This window comes from Aulonocara sp. 'chitande type north' Nkhata Bay, linkage group LG19 (assembly GCF_057382095.1).
Source record: "Aulonocara sp. 'chitande type north' Nkhata Bay isolate Kocher_YH1m ecotype deep benthic linkage group LG19, A_spYH_male_GT1.1, whole genome shotgun sequence".
In the NCBI taxonomy this organism is placed as follows: Eukaryota; Metazoa; Chordata; class Actinopteri; order Cichliformes; family Cichlidae; genus Aulonocara; species Aulonocara sp. 'chitande type north' Nkhata Bay.
Genome location: NC_141362.1, coordinates 23,567,668 through 23,585,503, shown reverse-complemented (window position 1 = coordinate 23,585,503; position 17,836 = coordinate 23,567,668). Strand labels below are relative to the sequence as shown.

The 17,836-nt window shown below is 40.5% G+C and overlaps 1 protein-coding gene across 5 annotated transcripts; it reads right to left on the bottom strand.

Moving 5' to 3' along the window:
• Window positions 1-202: 202 nt before the first annotated feature.
• Window positions 203-15,887, bottom strand: keap1a (kelch-like ECH-associated protein 1a). 5 transcript variants are annotated; one of them, XM_086274438.1, is made up of 12 exons: window positions 15,455-15,887; window positions 9,702-10,560; window positions 7,305-7,504; window positions 7,058-7,214; window positions 6,090-6,182; window positions 5,771-5,917; window positions 5,526-5,632; window positions 4,680-4,809; window positions 4,145-4,341; window positions 2,324-2,529; window positions 1,668-1,844; window positions 203-1,032 (listed from the first exon to the last, which is right to left on the bottom strand). In XM_086274438.1, the coding sequence occupies exons 2-12, from the start codon at window positions 9,912-9,914 to the stop codon at window positions 851-853; spliced, it is 1,809 nt and encodes a 602-aa protein (XP_086130564.1). In that variant the 5' UTR covers window positions 9,915-10,560; window positions 15,455-15,887; the 3' UTR covers window positions 203-850. The 5 variants fall into 5 exon arrangements, with proteins under 5 accessions (XP_086130564.1, XP_086130567.1, XP_086130568.1 ...); XM_086274441.1 differs by lacking the exon at window positions 15,455-15,887 and adding an exon at window positions 15,348-15,422; XM_086274442.1 differs by lacking the exon at window positions 15,455-15,887 and adding an exon at window positions 15,262-15,397.
• Between the last annotated feature and the right edge of the window lie 1,949 nt (window positions 15,888-17,836).

The window sequence follows — 17,836 nt, the reverse complement described above, 5'->3', positions numbered from 1 at the left end:
ATAAAGGCTTTGTGAGGGTTCTGCAGGTTAGCTCTAACTATTGTGAGCCATAAAACATGGACACATACTCTTTATCAAAGTGGGATATTACTCCTCGTAGTGCTCGCATACCTTAGTCCTGGGCGGGTGGCTGTATGTCGATTTAGAGCCAAAAAGCCTTTGTCATATCTAAACTGTCAGTGTCACAGGAGTTCGTTTGCACGTCCATCCAGAGAAGACATTTTTGTTGCGGTGCACAGTTTTTATTGGACCTATTCCACCATCTAGTGGTGGTGCATCTGCTGTTACCTACCGCAGCTGCACGAGTCCCCGATGAGAACACAAGAAGTGAAACAAATTGGCAAATGAGGAAATGCAAATGATTAATATTTTTGTCATTTACACATTTGATTTATTTATTTTCAGAAACAGAGTGTACTAATTGCAAAAAATTTTTTTTTTAAAAAACAAAAAAGGCAGCTTTGGGTGAAACAAAATGAAGAAGTCAAATGTAGAGAGGAACTAGAAATAAGTTCGCCTTCTAAACAAAACACTGAGGAGTTAAAAAGAAGTTAAGAACAATATTTAATTAAATAGTAATTAATTCAGTAGCACCTTGTTGATTGCAAGGCCGCGATCATATACTGACTGCATCACTTGATCCCCAGCAGATGTAGAAATATATTCCTTCCTCTTCAAAGTCCCCATATAGTCAATATCTGCAGTGTTCCACAGTGTAACCGAGATCAGTTCGGGTGGGGGGATAGCTGTTTTTATTTGGAAATATCGTCATTTAATGCACAGCCCCCTGTTGAAAAGCAGCACCACTTGGAAGTGTATTCAGCACTTGAGACTTCAACAGATTCCATCCTCATCCCATGGCGTCTCCCTCTTCTTCATCTTCCTCAGGCAGGCTCCCGGGACAGGGCTCCATGGTAACAGCGACGCCCATGCCGCTGCGTCCAACGGGCATGTCTGTGACACATGTCCATTCATTTCTATCGGGACAGTAGCATTCAACGCTGGACAGAAAGCCGTGTTGGTTAAAACCTCCTAAGTGGGACACACACACACACACACACACACACACACACACACACACACACACACACACACACACACACACACACACACACACACACACACACACAGATTAGCAAACATTTGCATCAATAAATAATTATTAATTATTCTGTCTTTAGGGGGTTTATTTGCGATTTCAGAACTAATTTACAAAACAGATTTTAAAGAAAACTTTTCCTTTTAAAAAAAAAAGAAAAAAAAAGAAAAAAGATTGCAGTTATGAGTTCCTCCCAATGTGATATTTAATTCGCCAGCTGCATATCAGTTTACTATAAGCATCGGAACCACGCTTAACTTCATTTTATTAAATAACACTGAGTCAATGAGCCAGATTGGGAAGAAAACAGAGTGCAGCTCACTCTAGGGTAACAGAGCAGCACCTACTGATCTGCCTACCGGTCAATGAGAGGGATTTAATTACTTAAGTAGTCAGTATTTAGAAGTGTGTGTTGCAACACTCAGTAGAAATCGTGGAAGCGTTTATTACAGATATATTATCCTGTAAACATTAATGACACTGATAAGAGCAACATTTTTCACTCATCGCTTCAGATTCATGAAGTTGTATAATGTGCTTAATACCAAGCATTAGAAACCCGACTGACCGAAGACGAAGATGCGTCCCTGGTGGACAGTGACTCCATGTGCGCTGCGAGAGTACTGCATCGAGGCCCTCTGCTCCCACGTATTCCTGGCTATGTTGTAGCGTTCCATAGTGGCCAGCTGGCTCTGCCCATCATAGCCTCCTATAGCATACAGGTAAGAGTTCACACACACCAAACCTGCAAGCACAAACAACACAAAAAATGAAATTTGCAACATAAACATGCCAGAGTTTCTTGGAGAACATCAGACGAGAAGACTGAAACAACTCTCATGATTACAGTCATCTTAACAGAAATCTGAATTATTTTAATCTGTACAAAGGCAGACGTGTAAAAAAAAAAAAAAAAAAAAAAAAAAGAGCAGGTTGCAGTTTTACATTGGGCTGTTTGTTAGGCAAGAGCAGTGGAAAAATAACATGTTACTTAGTGACTTTTTGAGGTGCTGATAGGTCAGATTTTATTATCTTGGGAGAGCACAAAGTTAGTGCTGTCCCTCTGTTTCCTGTTTTATACTAAGCTGCCTGAAACCTTATTTTGGGCAAAGGTCAGAAAAAGTAAAGACTATGTGAGAGTACTAAAGATAAGCGTAAAAATGGTAAACACTAAATGTGTCTAAACCTGCTTCTCATAAGAGCCAGAAATGCCCACAAACTCACCTAGTCCGCTGCGTATAGTATTCATGGGAGCCAGCTGTTGCCAGGTGTTAGTGTCAGGCTGATATTTCTCAGCTGTGTTCCAGCGGTTCTGTCCATCATAGCCCCCCACTACATACAGGGCCCCCCCGCACACCGCCACGCCGGCTCCCAGGCGAGCAACCGACATTGGACAAACAAAGGTCCAGCGATTAGACTCGGGATCCCACCTGCAAACCAAACAGCATTTGTGCAGAGCACTTAGTGCAATGATAATCTGTTGACAACTCCTAATGATATTACATATTAGTCAATTGACATAATTAAATTAATGTATCAGCGCCGCAAACTTTAAACCGATTCGGTGCGAAGCAGCTGCGCGCGGCAACTCTCTCGGTCTACACGAGCAGTCAACTTTAAGTGGATTAGGTTAAGCTGGCAACCATGTTTGGCAACTATGAAGAAGCTGTACTTGAAGCCAAAGCTATCGCAACACCAGTGAGCGTACAGAGAGACAAGAAAGTCCAGTCGTGTCCTTGGAGAAAACCGGCTGAATTAATATAAAGACAGCTTGGGATAAAGAGTGGCAGCAGGAGGAAACAGCTGCTCAATCCAAGGATGGGGGAAAAAAAAGAAAGCAAAAACCCTGCCTACCAGCACCTCTAAAGTAATTTACCAACAAGATGCAAGAGCTATATCAATCTTCATGTCTAGCTCTCAGCAGAAATAATATATTTATTTAGATCTATATATTTCTTGCATAACAACCCACAGGACTCTTTGCATAGGCAAATAATGGAAGGCATGACAACAAGAAACAATCAACATGAGCAGACGGGACTTCTTGTACTCTGACTGGTTAATGATTAAAAGCGTGTTGGCACAGTTGCTGGCACTGGTCGTATTCCAGCTGAAAACTGCTGATAGGAGTGTGGCTTATATTGCATCACCTGTCCTTTAATGTTCGGAACGCGCCTTAGAAAAAAGCAGCACTAAATTCAAGTCGCTCTTCCCTCTGACATTGTGACATTGGCCCTGCACTATGATCACTAAAATTTCTGCATCTACAGCGAGGTGCGCAACAGCGGCAAATTAGGAGCAAGGAGGTACGACTCCCCGCCGAGTCTCCGGCATGTTGCTTGCATTCGTTTGGGAAGCATCCTCGGGAGAAGAGCCGTTGCTGCCAACACCGATTACTATAAATGCTCTCGTCTCCTTTGATGTGTTACACTTTCAGTTTTCATCTCAATACTTTTATCAGCTTTCATTATATTTAGCAGCTTCTCAGAAGAAGATTTCCAACTGGTTTCTGATGAGCTCTAATAATTCTCTGCTGACTAGCATCTTTAAGACAGTTTTACATTTCAATCTATTAAAAAAGTGTTTAAGGTCACACTTGAAGTAGAAAGCTAATAATATCAATAGAAAGTGCCATTCTTGAGACTTTCTGTTAGTAATCTAACCTACATGAAAGCATTATATCTCCTTCTCGCGGCAACGAGAGGTAAAGTATACGCAACCAGATCTACATTCCTAAGAAGTTTGTCTGTACATGTTTTGAACGACCTCATGTTTTTGATGTTATGATGTCTAATTAGGCTAAGAGGAATACCAGCAAATTCTTGACTGCTCTTTAGCTTGAATAGCAGCCATTCATTTAATCTCTCTGGTGGCAGTCCCCATACGTGCGCCGAGGTAACTGTGCTTCTAAAAATCTGCATCTTAAAAAGAAAATCTGTGCTTCCACATTCAGCTTATTAAACACAACTTTAATGAAGTCAAATTACTTCTCGAGTGTCGAGTTAAAGACATAAATCGTCAAATAACAGCACAGAGATGTCTCACTTTTCCACCGTGTTGTGGTGTATCGAGCCCTGGGAGCCTCCGACAGCATAGACGCAGCCATCCACCACGCCCACCCCGACCCGGTTCCTGGGGATGTTGAGGGAGGCTCGCTGGCTCCACTGGTTGGTCATGGGGTTGTAGCAGCTCAGGGCGTTGGACTCTGTGTTGGTTTGAAGCGACAGGTTTCTGCCTCCAACCTGCGTTTAAGAACACTTTAAAAGTTTATGTTGAGAAAAGTGAAAAGAAAAACAACCCAGAAATCGCACTCACTGGCCACTTCATTAAGAACACTTTTTTGATGCTTGATATGAATTTCATTAGGTGGTTTTGACCATGTTTATCTCCATAACTGCATTGAGCTGCTGACATGTGATTGGCTCATTACATATTTTAATTTACGTGGACTTGAGCAGGTGTACTGAATAAAGAGTCCAGCAAGAGTAACTCTGAGTTTACTGCATTGTATCTGATCTCTGCGTGTTGTTCACAAATTAAAGCTCATTTCATTGACTGTATGATAACTGATGCAACATACAGTGTAGAGCAGTCCAAACAGTGTGCAGGCTCCCAGACCACTGCATGGCGTCCCCATGTCAGCCAGTTTTATCCAAATATTCCTCCTTGGATCGTAGGCCTCCATGGATGCCAGAGAATGCTGCCGGTATCTGAACAGACAAAAGAAAGTAGTGACTGGCTAGTTACTAAGATGAATGTCCAGAGTAAATAAACAGCTTTTCATGAGAGCTTGTGACATAACTTTGAATCCTTTGTTTGTTATTTGTATAAAGGTTAAAAAGGATATAAAGGATCTTGTCATATAGAGGCACAAATGCCAAAGATATAATATGGTGATTCATGTATGCATGCAAAGCTGGTCTCAAAATTTAGTCTTAATAAGTAGGAAATGTGAAAATAATACTCCAGTCATTATCTGCTCTTCCTTATGTCAATACGCACTGATTGCTATGATTGTGTCTGTGTTTCCACAACAGCATCATCCCATAAAACAGGTCTATGAAAACAGAACAACATGATCATTAAAAAAAAGTCAATACAGCTCAATCATCAGTTAGAAGTTTACGCAGACAGGATGATTTCTCTTATGATAACACCAAGTCGAAAAACAGATTTTTCTATGATGGATAGGAGCCCAAAAAGCAGGGCTACTCTGCAAGGAAGACAGACTGTGTAACCTGCTCAACAGTCACCAGATGGCAGACTGAGCAACTTTCTGAATTCTTGATAAAACACAGTCTGAGCTCATTACCACGATAGTGTATTGTCTGATAATAATGATTAATATATGACAATCAGAACCTCAAAATATTTGCTGCAGCCAGTCACACATGTTTGCTGAGCATACACAGTGTTTGATAACTACCCGCCGGCCACGTAGATAAACTGAGTTCCCCGATTAGGAGCAGGAGGAAGCTTCCTCAGGGTCATATCCTGGAAGATTTTGGACAGGAAGTCCTTACAGGAATTAGCCTAAAATTAAGATAGGACACAAAATAAAATAAAAAATATATGGGGAAAAAAATGGGTCATATGGCTTTTTTTTTTTTTTCTTTTACACTTTGATACCAAAATAGCATACTAGTTTTTATAAGTGCAGCTGTGGTTTACCTTGCTGAGGATGGGACAGGACAGCAGCTGGTTCTTCAGGAACTTAGGCGGCAACGCATAGATGTGAACTGCATTCAAGAGGGCATGCAAATAGGGGGCTCTGCTCTCCATATCCCAGCGTACCCAGTCTGTGCAGGCTTTATACACCTGATGTGGATTTTATTCAAATATATTAATGCACAATTTGTTATTTATGTCTAATAGAGAATCTAACAGGAGATTCATTTAAGTATATTTTTGAATGAATACCATTTGTGAATGAAATGCCTGTTGTATGGCTCTCAATCAGATTTCAGATTTTTATTTTAGGGTCACACACCTCAGACTCACAGAGCACCTTGAGACTGTCCTGACTGATGAGCTCCAGCAGCTGGCAGTGAGTAAGACTGAAGAATTCCTCTTCTTTGGTCACCTTCAAGACAGATGCAGCATTTGGATTTTATTCAGTTTACTTTTCAACTTTAAGTATTACTTCCATTGATGTGAGTCGACAGGTATGAGGCAGCGGGAGAAACTAAAAAGCTAGATTCCATCATTTCATGAAAAAGGCAACAGGAGAAGTCAGAATAAGTATTGGCAAAAAGAACATAAAAGGCTTGGCAGTGACAGGGGGGCTCGATTTGTTCTCGACTCAGACAGATATGTGGAGCTCGGTTTTGGGTAAGCATTAAACTGACACTGAGTCAAAGTTCTTCGGTTATGTAAAGCGCTCAGAAACAAAACAGAACACGAGCCAGTGAGGTGGGTCTCTAAACTGTGCATAATTATGTGGGGACAAGTAAAACACAGTGATGATTCTGTGGGATAAGACTGCCCCATGTCTGCCTGTCCACATATATTCACCTATCACCATAGTTATCTCTCAGTTCTTGTGCTTTGCCTTAACAAAATCATCCCCACTGAGTTGGCTGAACTACCTACAGCTAGTTAGTCTTCAGAACAGGTTACTGCCAGATTGGACTTGTTCGCATGCTCTCCACCCTTGGGTGGAGTTTGGCCTGCTATGCCAGTGCTCACAGATAGGAAAGGTGCTGTTTCACAAGGTTTTGTTCAGATGTCTCTGAGAGAAAATAGATGTTAAGAGAGGCATTTTAATGCACCCAAGTATGGCTGTTGCACCCGGCTCAGATATAGGCTCAGCTGATAAGTACAGAAGTGGATCTATTTGCCTAGGTGCAAATAGGCCCTCTGCTCAACTTCTTTTTAGCTACGCGAGAATAATTTGAGATAAAAGACACAGTTTCTCATAATAATAACTGCACGTAAAGCTGTTGCATGTGCTGTTACCTCACTGAAGTGTGTATTGATGTACTCCCGACTCTGTTGATGCAGTTCTGTGCAACCGATCTCCTCAGCGAAGCGGGAGATACCAATGACGTTAGCTGGCTCTAGGTGTTTAATCAGATAATCGCAGCATGCCTTTGCCACATCCTCAATCTGATACCTTGCAGGATGTAAAAGAAGCAGAGGAGCATTACAGTCTTCACCTCAAAATATGACTTAACACAGTGGTCTGGATCTAAAATATGTTTACCTCATAGCAGCCAAAAGCACATGCAATACACACTTTTCTCCCACTGTTATGTGAGAGGTGTAGGCAAAGTCAATAAGTCTCCCGACCACCTCAGGGCAGACATCACGCAGGGTGACCTCCGAAGCGTGACACTCCTTGAAGCTGCTGGTAAACATGGCTCTGAAGTAGGAGCTACAGGAGGCCAGCACAACTTTGTGAACCTGAAAGAAAAAGGTTGTGATGATAATGAAACACTGGAAATGTGCTCAACAACTGAATGACAAGCGATCCAAGAAAAATTATGAGCTCATTTTGAATTAGACGGCAGCAACAAAAAGGAAGTTGGAACTGGGAGAACAAAAGGCTGAAAATGAAACGTAGTTAGAGTAATGACAATTGTTCTAATGTGTGGATTTTGTGTGCGTGAGTGCGATTCAGCTTCGACCTTGGCAGATTAGTGTCTCCAGTGACTGAGCTAATGATAAATCCCACTGAAGTAAAATAGCATAAACTGCATGAGACATGAAGGGAAGTATATTCATACGTGACTGAATAGTCATTCGTGATGGAGCTAATGATAGGTCACGTTGAAGTACAACATAGAAAAGAAGAAACCATTGTGATGGAGTGGTTTTGATGTTTGAATTTGGCTTTAAATCTTGTATGTGAAATGTCCCAGAGAGAGTGAGAAGCAATAGGGTGTGACTTAAAATAAGGAGATTGTAGACACCAAAAAGAGCAAAAGAGGATAAAAGAGGGCTCCTAGGAACAGTCAAAGCTGTTCTTGCTCTAGTTTCTTTGTGATAGGCAGTAAACATCTGGCCCTGGGAGTCCACAATTAGAAATTACAGCAAGAAATGCCAGAGGAGCAACCACTGCCCGAACACTCTGGACTCATGAATAGGTTTTTATATTTCTTGGCTTTTCCTCTTCTCATTTTTTCCGTGTTATATTATAAAGTCAAACATGCAATTAATTAAAGTTGTTAATTAAATCACTTAAGTAATTATTATTAAGTATAATTTATTTAATTTGGCTTTTGCTTTGCTACTGCTAAATTGCGTAAATTAAATATCCTGCATTCAAAAAGTCTAAATTGTGGACATTTCCTTTTTAATCCCTTGTGAAAAAGTAAAGGTTAAAACCTGTGTATTATTATAAGATCGCTCAAGGGGTTCTTACAAGTTACTCTAGCCTTAAAAATTAACAGATCCTCTGGGCCTACTTTTCCAGACCACTAAATGTTAACTAACTGGGCTAAGAAGTGCAGGGATTTAGAGGAGAGCTGCTGATAACAGGTATGGCTGAAGGTAGAGGGCTTGACCAGAGGGCCACCCTGGCAAGGATGCTTTCAAAGGAAGCAAGAACGACATTTGGAGGACAGAGAAGCAGGTAGAGCTGGGCATGTCTCGTCCCCTGCCTACTGGGTAATACTCATAGGAACAGAGACTCACAATTTTTAAACAGAGAGGTGGTACCACACCTTCTTGTATTGGGGGTGGGGGGTTGGATAGTGCAAAGGCACCATATGTGAACATGATCCACACACATCCCGTTTGACCAAAGCTCATTTTAATGGATCTCTGATGATATGAGGGTGCATTAGTGCCTGTGAAATAGCCAGATCAAACATCTGGCAAGGCACCATCAATGCTGGAAGATGTATAGAGGTTACATATGCTCCCATTCTGATGACGTCTTTTTTAGGAAGGGCTTGCATATTTCAGCGAGACAACGCGAAACTGCATATGGAATCTATTCCAACTGCATGGCTTCATAGTAGAAGAGTCTGGGTGCTACACTGGTCTGCCTGCACTGAAAACATGAAATGAGATAATATGACAAAGACGACCCAAGACTGACGAGCAGGTGGAATCTATATCAGAACAAGGTATCTCCCAAAGGTTCAGCAGCTGATCTCCTCAGCTCACAGAGGCGTAATGAGTGTTGTTAAAAGAAGAGGTGATGCTACACTGTGGTAAACATGGCCCTGTCCTTTTTTAGAGACATGTTGCTGCCATCGAATTCAAAATACCGTCTTACAAATGGTCCAATTACTCAGTTTGAGCATTTGATGTTTTCTGCGTTCTATTGTGAGTAAAATGCGGTTTATAAGATTTGCAAATTGTTTTTTTAATTTATTTACGCTTTAAAAAAATGGGTTCACATTAATATGAATCATTTTGAATAATTATTCTCTTATATATTTAACTTGTCCGAGAGCCTTTTATTATATTTGGCGTGCACTTTGCAAGTTTCTAAAATGTAAATGGAAAAACTTGCTGTCACTGCGTGTTGTTTTTCAGCAGCACTTTTTAAATGCTGACCTTTGTATTAAATTTAAATTGTCATAAAAAAAAAATAACCCAACAACACAAACTACACTATGATTCTAAAACTTCAAACACGACCCATTACCTTGAAGTCGACTGTCCTCTCCTTGTATGTGACATGCAGCACCAGATCACACAGCAGTTCGTTCTGCCGGAACTCATCCATGGCCTTCAGGGCCCTTGAAGCATGGTTCTCGACGGTGTAGTCAAGATATCCAGACCCACGCATAGAGGGAACCACAATAGCTGAGAAATCTGAGTCGCATGTTGGACGTTTCTTCTTTTTAGGGCAGTGCATTATGGGGAGAAAGCACTTTAGATCTAGTTTTTCAGTGATACAGTCTTTTACAGTCAAACGTTTTTAGTTCTTATCCCATTGGATTCAAACTTTCAACAGAGAAAGTTCCTTTGGTCTTCAACTCATCAGTAGGTAAAGGCTACAGTGTGCAAGTATCCTCAGTTCCTCCATTTTGCCAAAAAACATTCAACACAAAAATAGTCTTTTAGCATGTCGACAACCCCCTGTGTAATAGTACATTCCATCGGTGATCACTGCTACAGCCAGCAGGCGAAGTAAGATGTCCAGATGCTGCAAAAATTAAGCTCAAGTCATGCGTTTCTCTGCAGAAATACAGCAAGGAACCGTATTTGTAAACTGACGGTGAACCACATAAGGCTCGCTCAGCCACGTATCCTGCCCCATCTGACATGACTGACAATATTTGTGTCACACAGTTCCCAAAGCAAAAGCAACGATCATGAAATTACTTTTGGTCCGGATTTGAAAGAATTCAGGCTTTTCAAAGTAGTCCATTCTGACGTTTTCCAACGTCTTCTGCCATTTAGCGTTTTTACATGAAAAAAGGAAGCGGTTGGCACATGTGTGCAACTGCAATCAGTTGTATCATAGCAGGGATTCTTCTTCAACTCATGTGATGCTTATCCTGGAGAGAAGAGGGTAAAACAGAGAGAGGGGGGGTGTTAGGAAAGCTGAGAGTTTTTCAGTGATTTAAAAAGAAGCAAATATAATCAAGATCTCCGGATATGGCATTTTTTTCTTATGCGTATGTGGGTGTGTTACTGTGACACACTGTGGGTTTCACTTCCTTACAAATGAATCCGAAAAAAACGTGTTGTGACGAACTGCTTTATGACACACCTTTCAGGAAATAATCACTGTGTTTGTGATTTCTTCTAAGATTTTCATAACTGCAGGTTAACAGTCTGCATATAAACCAGTTATCCTTGTACTTTTTTGTTTTTGTGTTATTTAATTTCTATTGCTTGAATTCATTTTTGACTTCCATATGACTAAATGTGATATTTTATCCTCATAGAGTGACATCTGGCTAAATACAGATTTGTTAGGACTGATATTTAAGAGAAGTGAAATTACACAACCAGATAATGACTTTCAAGCTATTGTGATCATTGTCCTTAAACTTTTTTTAAACTGTTGTCACAGGGCAGGAGGTGGGGTACACCCATGACCAGTTTAGAACCACCAGTAAGCCTGAGTGAGAGTCCTTCAGCTTCCCCTATAGATTTTTATCATGCTACCTGAGGATAATAATTAAATATAGTTATTAAAAGAAAAAAAAAAAAAGCAACTTTGATCTATCCAAATGAGTCATCAGGCACATGCTAATTTTTAACTTGCATATTTTGATGTATGTGGTATATCTTGCTATTTTAACGTAATACTGACCTGCCAGATTGGTCTATACATGTTCAGAGAATGACGCTTATTTTATTTTGTTTTGTATTTTTTAATCCACTATTTAAGTAAATTTAAAATCAAACCATTAAGCTTCGATTGAAGTGCATATTTATGACTTTAATTCAAGATGTTCACCAAAGATTTTGCATTAACTATTCAGGAATTGTTCATTTTTATACATAGCTCCCTGTTTGAGAGGCTCAAAAAAATCGAACTTGCATTTCGCATCTTTCACTGAAACTCTCAATATGCGATTTAAATGTTTAAGTTGTAATGTTTAAGTTCGCTATATTTTTGATTAGCCTGATAAACCAAAATAAACATCCATCCATCTTCATCCGCTTTATCCGGGGCCGGGTCGCGGGGGCAGCAGCCCAAAATAAACCTATCAAACAGATAGCGAAAAAGCCTTAGGTGTGGCCATACCCTATCAGAATTAATCTAAAATCAGAAACTTGGACGAGGTCTGGTCAGTAAGCTCCAACATCAGGCATTTGCCTCACTGAAATCACTGACACTAAAGACCAAGCAATGGTGGAAGCGTGAGTGACTGCCATTCGTCTGGAGGCCAATTTGTTTGCCCAAAGTTTTGTTTTTGCTACAGGGTGTCCTCTCAACTTACAAACTTATTTAAGTCTTATGTAAGAGATATGCAAAAGGTTTTGTGTAACAGGTTTAAAGATAATTAGAAGAATTAATGCATTAAGCTGTCAAATTATGAAAAAATGCAAGTAAATAAAAGACAAAAACAATTATTTTGTAGCACACGTCTTTATGCAGAACAGCACACTTTGATCAGCTACTTGTCAAGCAAACAGTAAAATCTCCTGCATGCCAGCGTCAGTTGCTGCTGCTCCAGCTTGAAGCAAAACAAATCAGCTCATGAGGTGGAGATGAAGAAAGGACTTTTGTTATCTTGCCTGGTAGATATAGTGCATTTGTCTGTGTGAGAACCCTTGGAATCATTAAACATGTAAGCATTAAGGCGGACAAATCAAGGCCCCGCTGAAGGCTAAACCATGCAAGATCCTTTTGACTATTATATGCAAAATGTCATCATTTGCAGCTTTTTGGCAACACGCGTGCATAATTAAAATACTATTGCCACACACATTTTGGAAGATTTTTTTTTTTTAAGTCAAAGCAAAAGGTGGTTTAGAGATAAGGGGATTTGCAGAGCTGCACAATTAAATCTACTCAGCCACCAGCTACCTCACATCTCAGCCTACAGTTAGTCAGCCTGCTTGCTGGTCATATGACCCAATGTGTCAGACAAAGGGGGGGTAGGGCAGAAAAAATGAGATTTTCAGGGAAGCACACACTGATGACAGTAAAATGATGGAGAAAAAAAAAAGATAAGAGGGGGAAGTCCACTCGAGGAGGGAGTAAAACAGTAACGCTGATATGACACTTGGTCTGACCAGTTTATTGATTCTAGCTAGATATGAAGGTTCTGTTTGACCGAGGTCCTCACTGGTAGCACCGCAGTGGGAGTGCAGTTTAGTTTAGTTGCATTTAGAAACTCCTTAAATCAAATATCTCAATTTGATTTAAGGAGTTTCTTTCTTCCTTTTTCTTTAAAAGCAGTTTTTTGTCAGATGATATCATACTTTTGACACTAAAAACAAAGAGAAGCATTGAAGCCACTGATTCCGGCTGCAGATGAGTTTGCTTTTCATAAATCACACGCCATTCTTAGTGCAGAATTTCTGAGAAGAAACAAATGGGGCAGACAGTTAACCATTTACAGATTGCTTCCGTACATCCCGAACAGTAGAGTAACTGGTGCAGTCAGCACTTATGGCAAATTTCCTGTTTAGAAATGTTATTGAATTACTTATTTCAAAACGACCTTTTTAAACAGATTAAAACTGAAATAAATATCGTCCTAAACTGCTGAGCTGTAATGAGTGCACATCCTTCGAAATGTTTTGTAACAGTAGTGACAAAAGCGCCTCTGCCGTGTCATCTTTCGTGTCACCATTGACTTTTCTCGAGACAAATGTTGATGATGACAAAAGCACATTTTCTGAAAAAAAAGAAAAGGAAAAAAAGAGGAAGACTGGAGTTGAATGCCACGGGATGATTGTAGTGTTTTAAAAAATTGAAACATCTGTTAACTCAGCCATAACAGCCCAACAAGGAAGAAAAAAAAAAAAAAAACCCACTCGTAAGCAAGTTCCGCTGTGCAAGCTTGAATTTTGTAGACCAGTGCATGTGATAACACAAAGTCTAACCAATGTCCGTGCGATGTTCGATTGCACCTATGTGTGAACAGTGCAGGTAACTGTCCAAGGAAGTGAATGCCATGTATCCTGCTTTCTGCACAGAGCACCCTCACCTAAACCAAAGGAAGTAGGCCTATTTCCAGATGTGATCATTCATTTAATGTGTACTCCCTCTCTCTCTCTGGATAAGATAGCACCTCTACACAGTTGCTATGTTATTTTTATTTGAATTACTGTTGCTTTCCTATCAGTTCGAAGTAGTCTGGCCATTCTCCTCTTGAATCAACAAGGCAGAGAAGACTCACGCTCACTGGACATCATCCTTTTTCCTGACCATTCTGTGAAAAACCTAAAGATGGTTGAGTGGAAAATCTCAGCAGATCAGCAGTTTTTGAAATACTCAGACCAACCTATCTCCACCAATAACCACACCACGTTCAAAGTCACTTAAATCACCTTTCCCCCCCCAATCTGATGCTCGCTTTGAACTTCAGTTTGACCATGTCTAGATGCCCGAACGCACCAAGCTTCTGCCATTTGATTGGTGGATTAGATATCTGCGTTAATGTGTATTTGACCTATTAAAGAGTCTAATGGACATCATTTAGAAAATCAGACAACACCAGTGCCTCATTTCTCACATTTGAGAGGGATGCAGATCTCCAGCTAAACTGAACAGGTTCTCCCTTTGCTTGCACTCCCACGCTTTAGCGAGTGTCATGACATTCAGCCTAAGATATTTTGTGTAATCTTGCTGGTGAACAGAGAGCACTGATCACATTCCCCCCCTTTAGAGGAAAAACAGTTGACACACTGGAGGTGGTGAAATTTAGGAAATAAGTAGTTCCCAAGCTTCTTGTAAGGAAGTTCAATAAACAGAAACCCTGGCCAAGTGCTACACAGCCTAAAATATTTGAAAAAGAGCTACAATTTATTTGTGTGTGCCATTCAACCAGAGACAGAAACAATAAATACACATCAAGCCTGTTGTGGAACGTGTAGGAAAATAGCTTGTTATCCTAAAAAGCATGCTCTTTTGGGACTTGTGTAGCCTTTCCCCCCTTTCATCTTCTTCTTATTATAAAATTACGCGGATTCGCAAATTAATCAACAAACTTGCATTTATCATTCCCTTATTCAATTAATTACTCAACGGGAAATTGAACTACAGTTATTTCTTTAAAAATTGTATCTACTTTTATTCATTTTATGGAATTTCCTTTTTAAAAGGTCGACAACATTTTTATTTTTTATATGATTTAAAACTGGTCTGGGGACTGTTAGCTTTTTCTGAATAAACGAATCAAGAAAACGAACTATGGCCACCGGATCTGCGTTTAAAATGCAGAAGCACAGCAATAGAGACCTCTTTAACATTTTCTTGCGTCAAAAGAATGATTTAGAGAACTAATATCAAGTAAATATCCCTACGTTTGACTGGTCCTGAACAATAAACAACTTTTTAAAATCAAACCGCCTAAACAAAATTCCACCGGATTCTATTTGAATTTTGCAATTTAGTCAAAATATATTTGATTTTATCTGCAAAACCAAAAACAAATAAAAGGCACAACAGCAGCAGCATTCAGCGCTCCGCATGCAAAGGCGACAAAGCAAACGTTTCAATTCCCCTTTAAGAGTCTGCGCACCAGGAGAGGAAATAAACTCCACTGCTCAACAAGAACCGTACAAACTACCCCAGCCGAGGGATCAGCCTGTCCGTGAACGTTGCTAATGTCGGAATAGTGATGTCAGGAGTGCTGCTGGAGGATCACAAACTCACGAGAACCGTCTTTAAACACATCACAGCGATCCCCCTTTCCTCTCTCCCCCCAACCGAAGGGCGCGTCCGCGCTGGTTTTATTCTCCAACAGCTGCAGATTCACTTACCTACAAAAACACCTGGTCGGCAGCCGCTAAAACTCCTCCGTCGCAAGAGAACGGGGCGCATTCACACAGAAGCCAACTCAAACAAGTTACGCAAGACTTGCCCAATCAGCACGATAAGTGTTCGCCGGTGTTTCTCCGCACAGATCTCTCCGTCCTACCAGGAAACCCGCTGATATCTCGTCCTCCACGTCAAAGGGACAAATGTGCACTTGTGAACTTCGTCGATGCTCTGAGTCGCTGAGGGCCGACGTCCAAAGGCTGTAGTGCTGTTGGTGGTGCTGGTGTTGGGGGAGGAGGAATATACACCAACATGACACTGCAACTTTTCACTCCGCAAACATTGTGCGGGGCAATAACTACGCATGTTCAGACCTACACGGCAACTAGTCGGACGCCGCATTCCTCAAAGTGAAACTGAACTTTGACTGGGGCAGGACAGCGGCTTCAGGAATTAGATAATAGTTACGCAGATGAAACACGCTTCAGCGAGAATAACAACAGCATATCTTTTATCCAACAACCCGAAACTCACACACACACACACACTCTCTCTCTCTCAGGAGAGTGAGCTGCAGAGGAAATCCACAACATTTCCTGCAGTTCGTTCAGATGGATTAAAATCAGGGCCCATGGTAGAATGGTCAGCTGTTTTCTTTATTCTTTGGCGCTATTAGATGCAGGCTTTGAGTTTCAATAAATCCCTGCGTCGTTATGTTATGCTAAGATATGTCATATCAAAAAAGGATGTCATTTGTTACATCTATACAAAAAACAGAAAAAAACCTGCATGCTTTTTGAGCTATCGAGCTCCTTTATGTGTCCATTCTCTATAATTCCTCAGGATTACTTTAATCTTAGAAACTTGTTTTGAAGGTTTCCCTCTGTTCAGCCTGTGGACAGTTTTTTGTTTCTATTTTCCCCGTCTAGCTGAGGTGGTTGTGGACTCGTTGACTTTATACTTCCTGATAATTTAACTGTCAGCACAGAGACAGAGGTTATTTAAGCCTTTACTTTAACCATGCTTGGGGTTATTTCTTTTGTCTTTTTCATGCTTGTCTGATTGAAATGAAATGTCCACATGTCACCCCATGTAAGGGTTGACAATAATTTTGTCTGGGCTGTTTTAGACGATCTTTGTGGAAAAGGAGATACTTGATTATGTGTTCTAGCAGGACTATGATCCCAAATATACATCAAAACTGATTTTGGAAAGGATACAGAAGGATAATATTAAGGTTATTGAATGGCCTTCCCAAAGCCCCAGCCTCATTCCTATTCAGAATCAAGAAGAGTGATTAAATATCCAGCCAGAAGTACCAGAAACTTGTTGATAGTTCCCAAATGTTTTTGGTTGAGGTGCAACTTGTTGTGGTATGCACTCAGTCCACCCTGGAAAAAGAACAGTTCAAAGAAATCATTCAAAGCCCAAAGCTGACCTTCATGCCCATGATGAGTGTGTAAACCGCTGTCCACAACTGTATGTGTGACGACAGAGCTGTCCCAAGAAGAAAGGACCATTGTTTCACAGAAGTGTAAGGACAACAATATGTTTGGACACAAGTAAGAAAGAAAAGAATTCTCTAGCAAGTGTGATGACGCCTGTTAAATGACTTTCCAGTTTTTATAATGCTCTCCTTTGTTTTCTGAGTCTTTTGAACACAGAAAGAGGTCAATGTACCTCAGCCTAGTTCAAGAAAAAGAATGTGTGCCATGATAAAAAGAACCAGTCTGCATAGAGAAATAGATAATTGATATTTTAATGTGCTTCAAACAATTAGGCTTACCCTTAGCAAGTCCATGATCGGACTCTTCTAAATAGCACAAAACAATCTCTGGAGTCCTAACAAGGCATTAAAATGATAAATTGTTTGGGTATCTTGTATGGTATCATAGGAGAAAAAAACACAACAGGGGAGATTCTGGAAGTGGCTTATCAGGGTTTTTCAGGTCATTGGACTATCCCTCATGTCATTATATTTTCTAGGAAATTGAGAAACAGGTCATTGAAACATGGAAATGCAAATGAAAGTGCAGGACATGAGGCAAAAACAAGAGTTTGTACAATTCTCAGTACGTTTATTCAGCCTGAACTCTTAGGCACACTTCCAGCTTTGCTGTAACTTCTTTATAGTCTTCAGTTCTCCAGGCTTCTTCGAGAACATTCAAAGCTCTTTGGGTGTTGGCTGCCTTTTGTTCTATTCAGTATCAAGATGATCTCACACTGCTTCAATAATGTTGTCGTCTGGACTCAGGGAAGGCCAATCCGTGACTTTCATTGTGTTTTCTTCTATCTGGGTATACTGTTACTGCATTAGCATATTTGGGATCACTGTCATGCTGAAAAATGAAGCAATTACCAATCAAATGCTTTTCAGATGGTTT

Bases quoted from the DNA above. Each gene is read 5' to 3' on its own strand.
- keap1a (XM_086274438.1), bottom strand. From the start codon at position 9,914: ATGCACTGCCCTAAAAAGAAGAAACGTCCAACATGCGACTCAGATTTC. The intron at 5,918-6,089 runs GTGTGTGACCCT...AATCCACATCAG, and splicing joins AGGTGCTCTGTGAGTCTGAG to GTGTATAAAGCCTGCACAGA. The intron at 2,530-4,144 runs GTGAGACATCTC...TTTGGTTTGCAG, and splicing joins CACCACAACACGGTGGAAAA to GTGGGATCCCGAGTCTAATC.